The sequence below is a fragment of the Chiloscyllium plagiosum genome, unplaced genomic scaffold (assembly GCF_037043375.1).
Source record: "Chiloscyllium plagiosum isolate Xiang-an unplaced genomic scaffold, Cpla_swu_hap1 HiC_scaffold_15, whole genome shotgun sequence".
Lineage (NCBI taxonomy): Eukaryota > Metazoa > Chordata > Chondrichthyes > Orectolobiformes > Hemiscylliidae > Chiloscyllium > Chiloscyllium plagiosum.
Window position 1 is genome coordinate 70,871,593 of NW_028270153.1, and position 15,316 is coordinate 70,886,908.

The window sequence follows — 15,316 nt, forward strand, 5'->3', positions numbered from 1 at the left end:
AACCACTAGTATATCTGGAAACTTGCAGAAACACATAACCAAATCTGAAGCACATTATCACAACATTCAAGGATATGGGACAAGTGCAGGAAATTGGAATCAGTGCACTTTTAGTGGTAGTTATGTAAACTCAATGGATTGAAGGGCCTTTTCTGTGTTGCATGAAACTATGAATCTACATTGGAACAGGTTAAAAATTCCACTTTGCAGATAATCAATCAGCACTGATGAATATTTTACCCAATATTGTATCACGATATTCTAATAACACAATGCATAGATTTCAAATAAACATACTCACCCTCGAACCATACTTGTAGATACACATGATTTCAATGCCTGAAGACAACCAAAGCAGGAATTAAACAGATTATTTCAGCAGCTAAGTGGCATCTGGTCCAGAGAAAACACATGGAAAGGTCACAGATCTGATACAGTGTATGGATATGATGGGTGTGCCACTCAGCTGACTGCTGGAGAGCTGACAAAAGACCTATGTTGCTTCCATTGGAGGAAACAAGCCACATCATAATCCAATCAAACAATTAACAGGCCATTGGCAGGTTTTTCCCAAGATGAGAACCACTTGGGACCTGCCTACAGAGAGTTGAAGGTCAGAGATTAGCAGCGCTTTTGTTCAGCAATGGCACCAAAGGCAATGGCAACTGTTGGAAGCCTGGGAACACGGAGAGACTGAGACTGACACAAGTGATGACAGGAGGGGTTTGATGGGTACAGGGTGCAGAGAAGGAGTGGAGGGGGTTAGTCGCGAGGGGAGGTGTTTTGATCTCAGAGGCCCTACTCCTACCTTTGTTCAGGGGATCATGTCCAAAAGGCCACAAGCAATATGCCCATGAGTCAACACCTACAAATTTAATTGGGGTGGATGGCTGGATCCACATCTGCAACCATCCCAACCTTCTTGACTCCAAATTCGCCATGGGGGAAAGTATAAAGTACAGTCTGCTAACTCTCCTTTCCTCATCATAGACAGTGAGTATTTCCAAAATATTCTATTTTAGTTCAGATTTTTAGCATTCATAGCACCTGTACTTTTTCTAGTTACAATCTATTTGCTCAAGTAACATATTGATTTGTGCATTTATGTCAGACCACAATTTCTTTGGCCCCTAGATGACAAGCAGGTAGTGGGAGCACTGGCATACATCAGGGGCACAGTTCCTGCTGTCTACCCATTCTCTGCTCCAGCAGTCGCAGATCTTCTAATAATGTTAGCAGACTGGGGTGGCATGGTGGCTCAGTGGTTAGCACTGCTGCACTACATCATAACAGCACACAAACCAACAGCCACTCTCAGACAACAACTCACCAGGACAAAGGAACCGATACCGAGCAAGAGCAAAACCAATGTAGTGTACAAAATCCCATGCAAGGACTGCACAAAACACTACATAGGACAAACAGAAAGACAGCTAACGATCCGCATCCATGAACACCAACTAGCCACGAAACAACACGACCAGCTATCCTTAGTAGCCACACACACAGATGACAAACAACATGACTTCGACTGGGACAACACTACTATTATAGGACATGCCAAACAGAGAACAGCCAGGGAATTCCTAGAGGCATGGCACTCATCCACAGATTCAATCAATAAGCACATCGACCTGGACCCAATATACCAGGCACTGCAACGGACAGCTGGAACTGACAACCTGAAGCGGCAGATACAAATCACTATAAATGCTGGAGGAAACATCGCAGAAGCGCTTCACAGGAGGCTCCCAAGCACTGAGGATGTCACCTAGACAGGGGACGAAACGTCTGCAACACAAATTCCCAGCTCGGCGAACAGAACCACAACACCCAGAATTTTGTTTGTATTGCATTAAAAATACTGTTATGATGATAGCTCAAACATTAACTGATAATACCATCAGTTGTACATATAAATCTATCTTAAACCATTCTGAAAATAATATTTTGCAAAGTAAAGAACACTGGCTATTGCAGCAGAAAATTATACATTCAAACAGAAGACAAGCTGAAGGTGATTGGAGTCACCAAGTCGACATTTTTATAGAGATCACATGAATTGGTTTGAGAGGGGTAAAATACATTGATTTTGAACACAGGCAGTCAGAGAGAATGTGTCACAGTAGTGAAAGCCCTCACCCTATACTTTTTTTTCTCTGAATCCCCTCAGTGGGCGGCACGGTGGCACAGTGGTTAGCACTGCTGCCTCACAGCGCCTGAGACCCGGGTTCACTTCCCGCCTCAGGCGACTGACTGTGTGGAGTTTGCACGTTCTCCCCGTGTCTGCGTGGGTTTCCTCCGGGTGCTCCGGTTTCCTCCCACAGTCACAAAGATGTGCAGGGTCAGGTGAATTGGCCATGCTAAATTGCCCGTAGTGTTAGGTAACGGGTAAATGTAGGGGTATGGGTGGGTTTCGCTTCGGCGGGTCGGTGTGGACTTGTTGGGCCGAAGGGCCTGTTTCCACACTGTAACGTAATCTAATCTAATTTAAGTTTCAGTTAAAAACCCTACTGCATCTTCATTACCACAGATGGAGGGTTCTTTAAGGTTCTGAATCTACAACATTGTCTTCAGAAAAAGGGATTCATTACATCACAATAGATCCATGAGGAAACTCATCGCCAAACAGCAATGACTGCTGACCAGCACTTTGGATAATCTGTGAATAAGTTCTGTTTTCTCAACTTCACTGTTACTTTGCCAAAGTACTTCAAGGTAACGCTTAGCAGAATTTTTCTTTTTTTTTAAAAACTCAGGATTGGAGGTGGTTTTTGTGCGTATTTGTCTGTTCTTTTCAAGAAGTGTAGTTGAGTGTATTCGCACATTTTAGTAGTTCTGTTAATAGTCTTTGCTTGAGGATGTTATTTTTGTAATAAATTGGTTCTTTATTAATTTAAGAAACTTGGCTCACTGTTCCTGATCCTGAGTCATATACTATCTAATAATTGGCAATATCACCCTCTTGTCAAAATCTAAACTTTGTTGTGGCTTGTAGAGTAGGACATTGAAAGGAATCCATTCACTCTCTCTCATCTAGGCTGTAGCAATTTAAAAATGTGACAGAAAATTATCCCCAAGCTGGTTAAGGTGTAGCACAATTTAACTTTTTCAGGAATCCTTGGAAAGCTTTAGATATAGCATCTAGGCAAAACTCTGTGGGATATATTGTGCCCAAATGTGTGATTAATGCCCTGAGCGAACACTCCCTCAACCAAACCCGTAATGCCTTCCCCTGACTCCCATCACACTCTTATACCTGTGAACCCCCTGACTTTAGGAGAGCAGGAGAGATAGCTGGAGTAAAGGCTCTGAAAAATAACTAACTGAATTATGTTAAATCTGGCTTCTTACTCTGAGACAATAATTACCATGTGGGTCAGCATCCACAAGGGCAAAAGCTGGGATGTGCAGAATGTCCCACAGTTTCCGGACCATCAGTCTGGTGCTTAGATCTGGTACTCCCTTCCCCTGAAAATCAGCCGTGATAATAGAATGTTAAAAACACAAAAACATGCAAATACATCTCATTTGATGAATTTGGCTAACATTTTGCACATAATTTATTTGTCATTATTCTTTCTGATGAATTGATTATGATACACCAAACTCTCATTTTGTTTTCTTTGTTTTCATTAATGCTACGGGTTGAATGCTGAGGAATTAAATGCTGCCCTAGTAATGTCAGCATCAAAAAACACTATCTCACACGTAACACAGCCCAATAATAAGTTCCCGTGCACTTGACAAAAACACTATTGGGAATTTACCAAATGAACGTTCCAAATCATCAAACTACATCACAGAATTGTTATGATGCAGAGGACCCATCATGTCTGCACTGGCTCTCTGAGCATTTTGACTTTGTGCCAAACTCCCACCTTTTCCTCATAAGCCTGCACATCATTTATATTTAAATGCTCTCAAGTGCTTCAATTTACCTCCTCACCTCACATTTGCTTTTTTTGCAAAACAATTTAAAACCATGCCCTCTGGTTTTCGATCTTTTACATGTGAGAATAGTTTCTTCTTGTCTACTCTGTTCAAACACTTCATGATTTTGCAAATTTCTAGCAAACATCCCCACAGCTTTCTCCTCGGAGGAAAACTTACCAATTTCTCCAAATATTCCTCATAACTGAAGTTTCCCATCCTCAGAACCATTCTTGTAAACCTCTTCTGCACTTTCTCCAATCAATTTAACATTCTTCCTAAAATGTCGCACTCAGAACTGTAAACAATACTCTGAGATCTAAACAGTGTCCTATACAGGGTCAGCATAACCTCCCTTCTCTTGTAGCCTTTGCCCCTATTAAAAAGCATATAAAACTCTGTTTTATTAACATCTCTCTCTACCTGTTCTGCCAACATTAAGGATTTATGCACATGTACATCAGGGTTTTTATCGCCCTGCATACCTCATTAAAATACCTCTTTATTTTGTACTGTGGGCAGCACAGTGGTTAGTACTGCTGCCTCACAGTGCCAGAGAACCGGGTTCAATTCCCATCTCAGGCGACTCTGTGTGGAGTTTGCACATTCTCCCTGTTTCTGCGTGGGTTTCCTCCAGGCGCTCCGGTTTCCTTCCACAATCCAAAAATGTGCAGGTTAGGTGAATTGGCCATGCTAAATTGCCCATAGTGTTAGATGAAGGGATAAATGTACGGGAATGGGTCTGGGTGGGTGGTGGGTCGGTGTGGACTTGTTGGACCGAAAGGCCTGTTTCCACACTGTGAGTAATCTAATCTAATCTAGTCTATGTTTTTAGTATCAAAGAATATCTCCTCACACTTCATCCGTCACCTGTGTGACCTCTCTGTCAATGTGCCAATGTCTATTGTGTGCTCCTAACATTTTATGACTCTTACAAGTTTTGTGTCATCTGCGAGCTGTGAAATTGTCCCCTGCACACCAGATCTAAATTGTTCATATATCAAGAAAATGGAGACCCTGGATCTAATCCCGGAGGAATTCCACTACAAACTCTCCAGCCTGAAAAAAATCCATTAACCACTACTCTCTATTTCCTATTCCACAGCCAATTTTGTATTTACATTGGTCCGACAGTATTCCATGAATCACCATGATCTTCATAAGCCTGTTGTGTGGCACTGTATCAAAAGCCATTTGGAAGTCCATGCATTATCAACCCTTCTTACATCTTGAGAAAACTCCAGAAAATTAATTTGATGTGATTTTCTCTTAACAAATCTATATTGGCTTTTCTGAAATAACACACCATGGGACTACTAACTCTATCCCAAATGATTAATTTTAGAAGTTTCCTCACCACCAAAGTACTGGTCTGTAATTAATGAGCTTCTCTTTAAAATCTTTTTAGAAGAAGGGTGTAATGCCCTATCTGGGAAAATCAGAACAAATCTAACCTCAATAATTACCATCTCATTAACTTAGCTTCAATCATTAGTGCTAATTACTCATTTACTGATGATTAGATTACTTACAGTGTGGAAACAGGCCCTTCGGCCCAACAAGTCCACACTGACCCGCCGAAGTGCACCCACCCAGACCCGTTCCCCTACATTTATCCCTGCACCTAACACTACGGGCAATTTAGCGTGGCCAATTCACCTAACCTGCACATTTTTGGACTGTGGGAGGAAACCGGAGCACCCGGAGGAAACCCACGCAGACACAGTGCTGAAGGCCATTGACCTCCTTCCAACATTGCAGTGCACTCCTCTGGACAGCTGAGACTGCATTGACCTGACTGGCAACCTCTGACTAAGCTGACATGGTTTGGGGTCTCTGCTGCTTCTGGAAGAAAAGCATGGTCTGTCTCTCTACCCTGTTTAACAGGAAGGGGAAGAAAATATATAAAGAATGCAGCATAAATTAGCCACTGAGTAATAATGGTCAAAACTTAAGGCTGTTTATCCAAATGCATACAGCATTTGTAACAAGATAGATCAGACAATGCACAGATAAAAGTAAATGAATTTGCATTGAATTTGATAGCTATTAAGAAGCGGTGACCAAGACTAGAAACTCAATTTTCAGTGATACTTGATGCTCCAGAAGAATTGGAATAATGGAAAGTAGGTGAGATAACTTTGTTAATGGCTCTAGCCATGACCTCTGGCCTAGGACAAGCTCTTCGTTCAAGTACTGTGCTCCTCGTCCTTTGTAATCTGGCCACTTGTACCCACTGTCACATGTATAAATGCACTGATGTTTGGTCAAATGTTTATCTCAGGTTCCTTGTGAAATCAGGCTGTGGGATGATTGTCTTCTGTTAAAAAGAACAAATTGAAGCAATAAGATTGCTTTGAATCATCATCCAAGATGGACCCCATCTTGCCCTTTGACAAGAGAGTAGTAAACAATTTGAGAGCACAAATCTCTTGAAGGAATGAGTGATGACACAAGAATAGAAGACTATAAAGACATAACATTTTGACTTACAAACATATTAATCAGTAGCAGCAGTAGGCCATTCCACTCCTTGGCCCTGCTCCACCATTCAATAAGATCATGTCTGATCTGACTGGAGCTTCAAATACATATTCATACCAACTCCTGATAAGCTTTCACCCCCTTGTTTAACATGCAGCTATCCACCTCTGCATTAAAAATATTCAAGGAATCTGCTTCCATCACCTTTTCAGGGAGAGGGGCAAATACTTACAATGTCACAAAGAAGTAATATTAACCACTTATTTCTTTTAAAGGACTGCCCCCTGATTTCTAAACAGTGACACCTCTGCCATAAGAGGAAATAAAATCTGGTCGATGTGAAGAAGTAATGTTTTAATCAAATTGCCTCTCACTCTTCTAAACTCCAGTAGATACAATCCCAGCCTGTCTAACCTTTCTTCAAAAGAAAATATCTCCATTGCATGTATTAGTCTAGTCAACTGCCTCCAATCCTTTCGAAAATAAGGTGACTAACACTATACACAGTACTCTAGATGTGGTCCTACCAGTACCCTGTACAGCTGAAGCAAAACAATCTTACTTTTGCATTCAATTCCTCGCATGATAAACTGCAACATCTATTTGCTTTTCCAATTACTTGCTGTATCTACATAGCAATCTCTATAATTCACACAAGGACTCCCAGATCCTCTGCAATCTCTTGCCATTTTGATAATATGCTTCTTTATCAATCTTCCTGCCAAAATAGACAACTTCACATTTTCATGACAGTAACATGCACGAACACCTGTTCAAATACAGGTAACACATAATGGCTTAGATATTCTGAACAGGATGGAAACCGATTTTCAACCCTGATCTGACTAAATAATGCCTACTTACCTACAGATGACTTGTGAGCTGGGGATTTCTGAACATAGGCCTCCTGTTACAAATGTACTCAGGAGTACAAAAGTGAAGAAAATCTTTAAACCATGCTCCTTTATGTGCTGTTTTTGCGATTTACATGTCCTAAAACACAGCCAGCCATTTTGACAATGCCTGTAAATGGTGATAATATAAGGCAAGTGAAGGATTTGTGTTTAAGATGGAATGAGGGGAGCGGGGTGCCAGGTGAGTGAGGAAGCAGTGTGCCAGCTGGCCAGGGAACTAGAGTGCTAAGTGAGTGAAGTAGATTGGCCAAGTGGGTCAGGAGATAAGTGCCAGGAAGATAAGTTGCCGGGTGGCTGGGATGCCAGCTGGGTGAGGGGGTTGAGTGCCAGATGAATTGAATGCTATTTGGATGGGATGCCAGTTAAGTGAATGTGAGTTTAGAGGTGCTGTGTCATGTCAGATTGTGTCAGGCTGGGGTTGCCTCAGGGAAGAGAAGTGTTGGCACTGTGGTCAGGCCAATAAGGATGTCAAGTCAGGCTGGGTTGGTGAGGAATGTGAGTGTGTGTGTGTGTAGGTCTGGAGTTGGGGACAGTCAAGCTGATCCAGGCGGGGAATGGCTTCTAATGGGAGAGGGAATGGTCATATTCATGAGACCAGCTTGTTGATGGGTCTGGGGGGATTTCACCTGGGAGACTTGGGGTGTGTAGTGGTGTTACTCAGGAATGAGAGTAAGTTTTCCAACTTACTCTTGGCCCTGGGTAACAAAAATGAATCACATCCTTCCAAAAATTTATGACTACTTCAATTCTACATTCAAGGGGAATGCCTATTGGAAGTTTCAAAGTGCTGGGCAATTATCATAGAGTCTGCTGTGTCAAGAATTCTGCAACATCCCAATGTAAAACTCAGCCTGCACTGCTCCAATGACTACCTGGCCATCATAATATCTGCACCAACTTATTTTTAAGTTTGGCACCCATACAGATATTTTTTTGTATCCTCTGACAATCCTCATTATTCGCAGTTCCGTCATCTGCGAACATACTAATTAGACCAGTTACGTTTTCCTCCAAATCATTTATGTAGATCACAAACAGCACAGGTCCAAGCACTGATCCCTAGACAGCACTACTAGTCACAGCCCTCCATTCCGAAAAACATCTTTCCATCGTACCCTCTGCCTCCTATGACTAAGCCAATTCTGTATCCACCTTGCCAACGCATTCCTGAAACCATGTGATTTCACCTTTTGTTGATTAAATGTGAATTTGAGGCAGCCTCTTAACATTTTTTGCTTTATTTTAGGAAGGACAAAATAGAGTTACACCAACATGATTCAAAAAGGAATCTCAGATAACTGTTCCTGCCAAACACTAGCACAGCTATACCCAGTTAAGAGATGCAAAGGATGCACAAGATAATTTCCTTCCATGCTTACTTCTACTTTCCATTCAATACACTGCATTTCCTCCTGTCTCTCCCTCTTTCTTTATGCAGAAAGGACTCATTTGAGGAAAATAGATGAGTCATTTCTCAATCTTCCCAAGCTTTCTTAGCACTTTAAGTAACTCACAATTGCAATTAACAAGAGTTCATTTGTAATAACCAATTCTGTTATTTCTTTTGAATGGTCTGGTCTGCAGAGATTAAAATGCACATTTTAGTATGGTTTCAACAAACAGTTAAATAAAAAGCGAATGAGCATCCTTAATAAAACTCAAAAACATGAATCAAAGAGTGCTGAAACAACAACTGCCAAATTTATTGTGAATAAAGGACACTTACAGTTATAATAATACATGGGAACAATTTGGTGCAAAAGTCATCGTCCAATAACCTCTGGAAGGTGGCATCTTTTTCAACTACAAGCACAAATTTAGCAGCAGATTTTAAATCTTTAAATTTAAGGTGAATTAACAGACAAATTATTCTTAGGCAGTATTAGTAAATGAATCCTACAATTCCTATCTTAAAACAAAGAACAATACAGCACATGAACAGGCCCTTCAGCCCTTCAAAGCTGTGCTGACACATTTTGTCCTTCCATATTAAAACTGTCTGCACTTACAGGAGCCGTATCCCTCTATTCCCTTCCTATTCATGGATTTGTCCAGATATTTCTTGAATGCTGCAACTGTGTCTGCTTCCACCACTGCCTCTGGCAGCACATTCCAGGCACTCACCACCCTTTATGTGAAAAAGTCTTTTCAACTTCCCTCCTGGTACTTTGAATCTGTGTCCCCTAGTAATTGTCCCCTCCACCATGGGAAAAAGCCTCATACTTTCCACTCTAATCATGCCATTCACAATCTTATAAACTTTTATCAGGCAGCCCCTCAACCTCCCGCATTCCAGTGCAAACAAACCCAGTCTATCCAACCTTATTTTACAGCCGAAATCGCCCACACCGGGCAACATCCTGGTAAACCTTTTCCGCACCCTCTCCAAAGCATCCACATCCTTCTGGTAGTGTGGTGATCAGAACTATATGCAATATTCCAAGTGTGGCCTAAAGTTCAATAAAGCTGCAGCATAATTTGTCTATCCTTATACTCAATGCCGATTCCAATGAGGGCAAGCATGCCATAGGCATTTTTTTAACTATGTTATCTACCTGTGCTGCCACCTTCAGTGATCTGTGGACCTGCACACCCATGTCTCTCTGCATATAAAAACTCCTAAGGGTTCTACCATTCAATGTGTTATTTCTTCCTGTACTTCATCTTCCAAAACGCATCACCTCACATTTGTCTGGATTGAACTCCATCTGTCATTTTTTTTTGCCTATGCCACCAACTGATCAAAATCCTATTGTATCCTCTGACAATCCTCATTATTCGCAGTTCCGTCATCTGCGAACATACTAATTAGACCAGCTACGTTTTCCTCCAAATCATTTATGTAGATCACAAGCAGCACAGGTCCAAGCACTGATCCCTAGAGAGCACTACTAGTCACAGCCCTCCATTCCGAAAAACATCTTTCCATCGTACCCTCTGCCTCCTATGACTAAGCCAATTCTGTATCCACCTTGCCAGCGCATTCCTGAAACCATGTGATTTCACCTTTTGTATCAGTCTGCCATGAAGGACCTTGTCAAATACTTACTGAAGTCCACGTAGACAACATGAACTGCTTTTCCCTAATCAGTCATCTTCACCACCTCCTCAAAAAATCCGATCAAATTAGTAAGGCATGACATTCCCCACACAAAACCATGCTGTTTATCACTAATCAGTCTATTTGCTTCAAATGCTTATGGATCTTGTTAATGAGAATCTTTTCCAATAATTTCCCTACCTCCGACGTGGTTCTAGATAATCAAACCCATCATATTAAAACGGATATCTGAAAACAGTTTAAAGTGCTGGTGCACAGAAAGCACCCGAACTGAAACATTTTGTATTGAACAGCCGAGCAGCATTCTTACCAAGGCCTTTTAAATTTAGCCAATGAATTTAGATCAAGCCCTTAGATATTAAAAAAACAACTAAATTTAAATATGATGGGTTTGATTATCTAGAACCAATCTGATTGTAAAGAAAATAATCATGGGTACAAAAGATTAGAGCATTTGGAAAATTAGAGTGAACTGCCATCTAAATAGTAAATATCTGGCTCTCACAGAAATCTTTAAGCTCTCTGATTAAAAACCATCCAAACACCTCTACAGCACTCTTAGCTAATATGCTTGACACACTAATTTGACCAAGAAGAGGTGTTTCAGACATCAGAATTTGACAAAGAAAGATGCTCCTGGTGGAGGATCAGCGGAGAGCATGAGGAGCATTCTGAAAGATGTTTCCTACTTGTAATTTTTAACAATTAAATTCTATTGTCTTGTTTCTATTGACTTGTATTTTGTTTCTATTGACTTGTATTTTATTGGAAGGGCATACCATTAGGATTTTGTTTTATTAGGGAATAGTTACTTAGAGGAGAACTAGTCGGTTTGTTAGTAGTTCTGTTAAGTTGTTCATTGATAGTGAATTAGATAAATGAATTGTGGCATGTTTATTGTAGAGTGAATGAAACAGATTGATATGCTAGAACAGGTTTATGTTAGGAAGGAGGATGTGCTGAAAAGTTTGGAAAACATAAGGATAGATAAATCCCTTGGGCCAGATGGGATATACCCTAGGTTACTATGAAGGGAGGGAAGTGATTGCTGCACCTTTGATGATGATCTTTGCATCCTTACTGTCCACTGGAGTTGTACCAGATAATTGGAGGATGACAAATGTTATTCCCTTGTTTAAGAAAAGGAGTAGGGATAATCCTGAGAATTTCAGACCAGTCAGTCTTACATCAGTGGTGGGCAAAGTATTGGAGAGGATTCTGAGAGACAGGATTTACAATTACTTGGAAAACCATAGTTTGATTAAAGATAGTCAGCATGGCTTTGAGAGGGGCTGGTCATGCCTCACAAACCTTACTGAATTCATTGAGTATGTGACAAAACACATTGAAGGTAGAGCAGTGGATGTGGTATACATGGATTTTAGCAAAGCATTTGTTAAAGGTCCCCATGGGAGGCTTATTCAGAAAGTAAGGAGGCATGGGATATAAGGAAACTGTCCATGTGGATACAGAATTAGCTGGTCCATAGATGGTGGTAAAAGGAAAGTATTCAGCCTGGAGCTCGGTGACCAGTGTGTTCCGCAGGGAGCGGTTTTGGGACCTCTGATCTTTGTGATTTTTGGTGAGGAAGTGGAATGATGGCTTAGTAAGTTTGCTGATAACACGAAGGTTGGTGGAGTTGTGGATAGTTGGAGGCTGTTGTAGGTTGCAACGAGAAGGGCCTGTAGTGTGCTGTACTGTTCTATGCTTTCTGAAACAATTTCATTTCATTTATCCACCTCTGTTTTATAACAGATTACGAGGCGAGGTGCTCCTTTTGGGTGTTTAGGTTTTGAGCTCTCAGAGGGGAGTCATAAAATCCCTGATCATCCAAGGATCTTCTGTTATAGCATTCAATTAAAATCAATATGTTAGCATCTACATTATAGTTGAGTCCAGAATATTACAATACCGATATATAAGATTGCTGAGACTTTGATTTCAAGGACAGGACTTGCTAGATTATTGATACCATATGAATAGCCCTTAGGCTATGCATTTATGCCCTTCTACTGATCGTTCTTTTTTGCACATTTTTCTTCATCTCCTCTTTCCCTATTTATTTTCTCTTCATTTAATTATATCTTAATTGGCTTTCCATCCCTGCTTCTCTTTTGTTCCTGATTTCACTCTTCATTACTATTATGTTTACATGTTATACAGCACCTCTATTCTTCCTTGTTAAAGTTAATGCCTACATTGAGACAATGCATGAAAGAATTTCATTTGAGATATTTATATATGGGACAAAAAGGCAAAATATTGAATTCATATTTATTTTTAAAAAGTAGGTGCATCAATATTACAATATGTAATAAATCACCTGCGATCATACTAAACTGATAAATTAATAATCAGTTTATAATTTTGTCAACTCAATGGACAAATCACATCTGCTAAGGCAGTAAATGAATCAAGTTGTCACCATGAACACTTAATATTATAGTTTATCTTGATTATTAGTAATAAAAAGGATACTTTGTATCCCATCCACATTGGATGGCACAAGAATAGCCTGTTAAATTAAAGGAAAAGAAACATTAATTAATTTTAAAAACATCATTCCTCTGTATTATTTCATTATTTCCTATGTTTTAGAATCTTTCCAATGTCCCTATTTGAAGGCCAACATTATGCTTTCAGTGATACAACCAATGTTGGACAGCCTCTCTCCAGTCACTATTGCTCTCTGCTCCCATTGCTCCCTGGTCATAGATACGTACAGCGTGGAAACAGACCTTTTGATCCAACTCGTCCATGCCAACCACATGCCCTACATTAATCTAGTCCCATTTGCCAGCACCGGGCTCATATTCCTCTAAACCCTTCCCATTCATATACCCATCCAGATGCCTTTTAAATGCTGTAACTTTATTCAGTAACTAATTTAGTCAAAGTAGACCAAGTGATTTACTATTGGGAAAGGAACTTCTTCAACAAAGTTGATCAACATATAATGAACTGTGAAACAATAAATATTTAACATTCTAAAAAACATACCATACACGTATCAATTAAATGAAAAAAACGTTATTTTATCTGTAGATATTCATTTTGTGGAGTGGGAGGGGGAAGAATTTGACTAATAATTGTTAGTACTCGAGGGAAAAGGAATGAAGAAGGAAATGATCAGATTGCTTGAGGTAACAATCATAGCTGGGTAACACTGAACATAGGCAGTTGTCAATGGACCTGTTGCAGACACTTTGTTCAGGAATCATTGAATATACAGAAGCATTTCAGGAAAACATTCTTTGTTTAGGTCTCATGCTAAACTCTTTAAACGAGTTTTCCCAGAATGACAGAACATGACCTGGATAGCTTCTCTCTCTCAGCAGAGTCTACCCTACTAAATACTAGACAATGTTCAAATCAAAGCCATAAACTCAGACATGTGACTCCAGTAAATTTAGCATTTCTGAATACACAGCTATTTGGTTAGCTTAACTCATGTGATTTCTAATAAGTGGTTCTAAAAAGAAAACACGTCCCACTCTCCCTATGTACAACTGAATACCTCTAAAAAAACTTGATAGAAAAGCATCTTCATGAGTTTGAGCTTTTTGGTCAAGTGGTCTTCTGTGGTTTCCTGCCTGAGATCTTATCCCTAATTCTATTAGGGAAGTGTTGAATAATCACCCATGCTGCATGTATCCTTGCATGACGTCACACAGTACTTTGATAGTAACATTATATATTTAGTAAGACGTGACATAATGCGCACTGTATTTGCAGTTCTGTGCTACTTCAAGGTATCTCATTGACAGCAACATAGCTCAGTCTGAGTACAATTTGTCGTATTGAGTGTCAAGCAGTCTACAAATGTGAATTTTTATAAGGGCTAACATGATCGAAGAAAAAACATAAGATTACAAACAAGCTTGGGTAGAAAACAGATAGAGGGAAATCCATTTATAATCAGGCCATAAAGCACAGCATTTAAATTTTTCTTCTTGGCTCCTGACTTGGTGTCCTTTATTGTCATTAAAACAATTTTACTACATTACACATTTTTGCAGCATAGGAACTGTTACAATACAAGTATAATGAACAATTGTTTAATTGACCTACATAATGATCAGATATTGCACATTCCGATATTATAGCTTTTGGAGGCAGAGTGAATAGGCAGCAGGTTTTTGCTTTCCATCACTTTTACACGTTCATATGCTTATTTGTTGATTTTCTGTATCTTGTTTTGCTTCTTTTGATAAAATCTTTAGTTAATTTGAACGGTTCTTAAATAAACTTGGTACATACAGTAGAATTGCAAGCACAGTTCACTCTGTTGCCATCTTCCTCCGTATAGCATAGATCACCCGCAATGCAGCCTTTAGACGTAGAAAGCTATAATAAAACAAAAATAATTTTTCTGAAACAAATTCTTACATTTATACAGCATTTTCCATGACTTCAGGTTGTCCCAAAGCATTTCACAGTCAACAAAGTACTTCTGGAGAATAGTCATGTGCCGCAGGTAACACGATAACCAAAATATACATGAAGGCAATGTGACGATCACCAAATAATGTGCTTTAATCATAAAACCCTTTAGAGAAATTCCCACTTTCATTATCCAATGATTTGAGTCAAAAAGCCATCTGTAATCAGTATAGCTATGGAGTATATATTTGCATCAGCGTATTCTATTAATTAAACTGGGAGGGCAGATGAACTCGGGGCATGGTCAGGAACATGGGATATAATAACAATTACAAAGATGTGGCACAGAGATGGACAGGACTGGCAGCTTCATGTTCCAGGATACAAATGCTACAGGAAGGATAGAAAGAAGCAAGAGAGGAGGGGGAGTTGCATTTCTGATAAGGGATAACATTACGCTGTACTGAGCGAGGATATTCTCCGGAATACGTCTAGGGAAGTTATTTGGGTGGAACTGAGAAATAAGAAAGGAATGATTACC

At 39.9% G+C, this 15,316-nt stretch overlaps 1 protein-coding gene across 1 annotated transcript in view; it reads right to left on the reverse strand.

Annotated features, from left to right (window-relative positions):
• spo11 (SPO11 initiator of meiotic double stranded breaks) overlaps positions 1–15,316 on the reverse strand; it is an 81,597-nt gene that overhangs the window by 22,269 nt on the left and 44,012 nt on the right. Inside the window, exons 6-10 of the mRNA XM_043676980.2 lie at positions 14,653–14,739; positions 12,871–12,907; positions 9,058–9,167; positions 3,372–3,471; positions 302–339 (exon numbers count right to left, since the gene is read on the reverse strand). Of these exons, the coding sequence (XP_043532915.1) occupies positions 302–339; positions 3,372–3,471; positions 9,058–9,167; positions 12,871–12,907; positions 14,653–14,739 (372 nt within the window). The remainder of the gene's footprint in view (positions 1–301; positions 340–3,371; positions 3,472–9,057; positions 9,168–12,870; positions 12,908–14,652; positions 14,740–15,316) is intronic.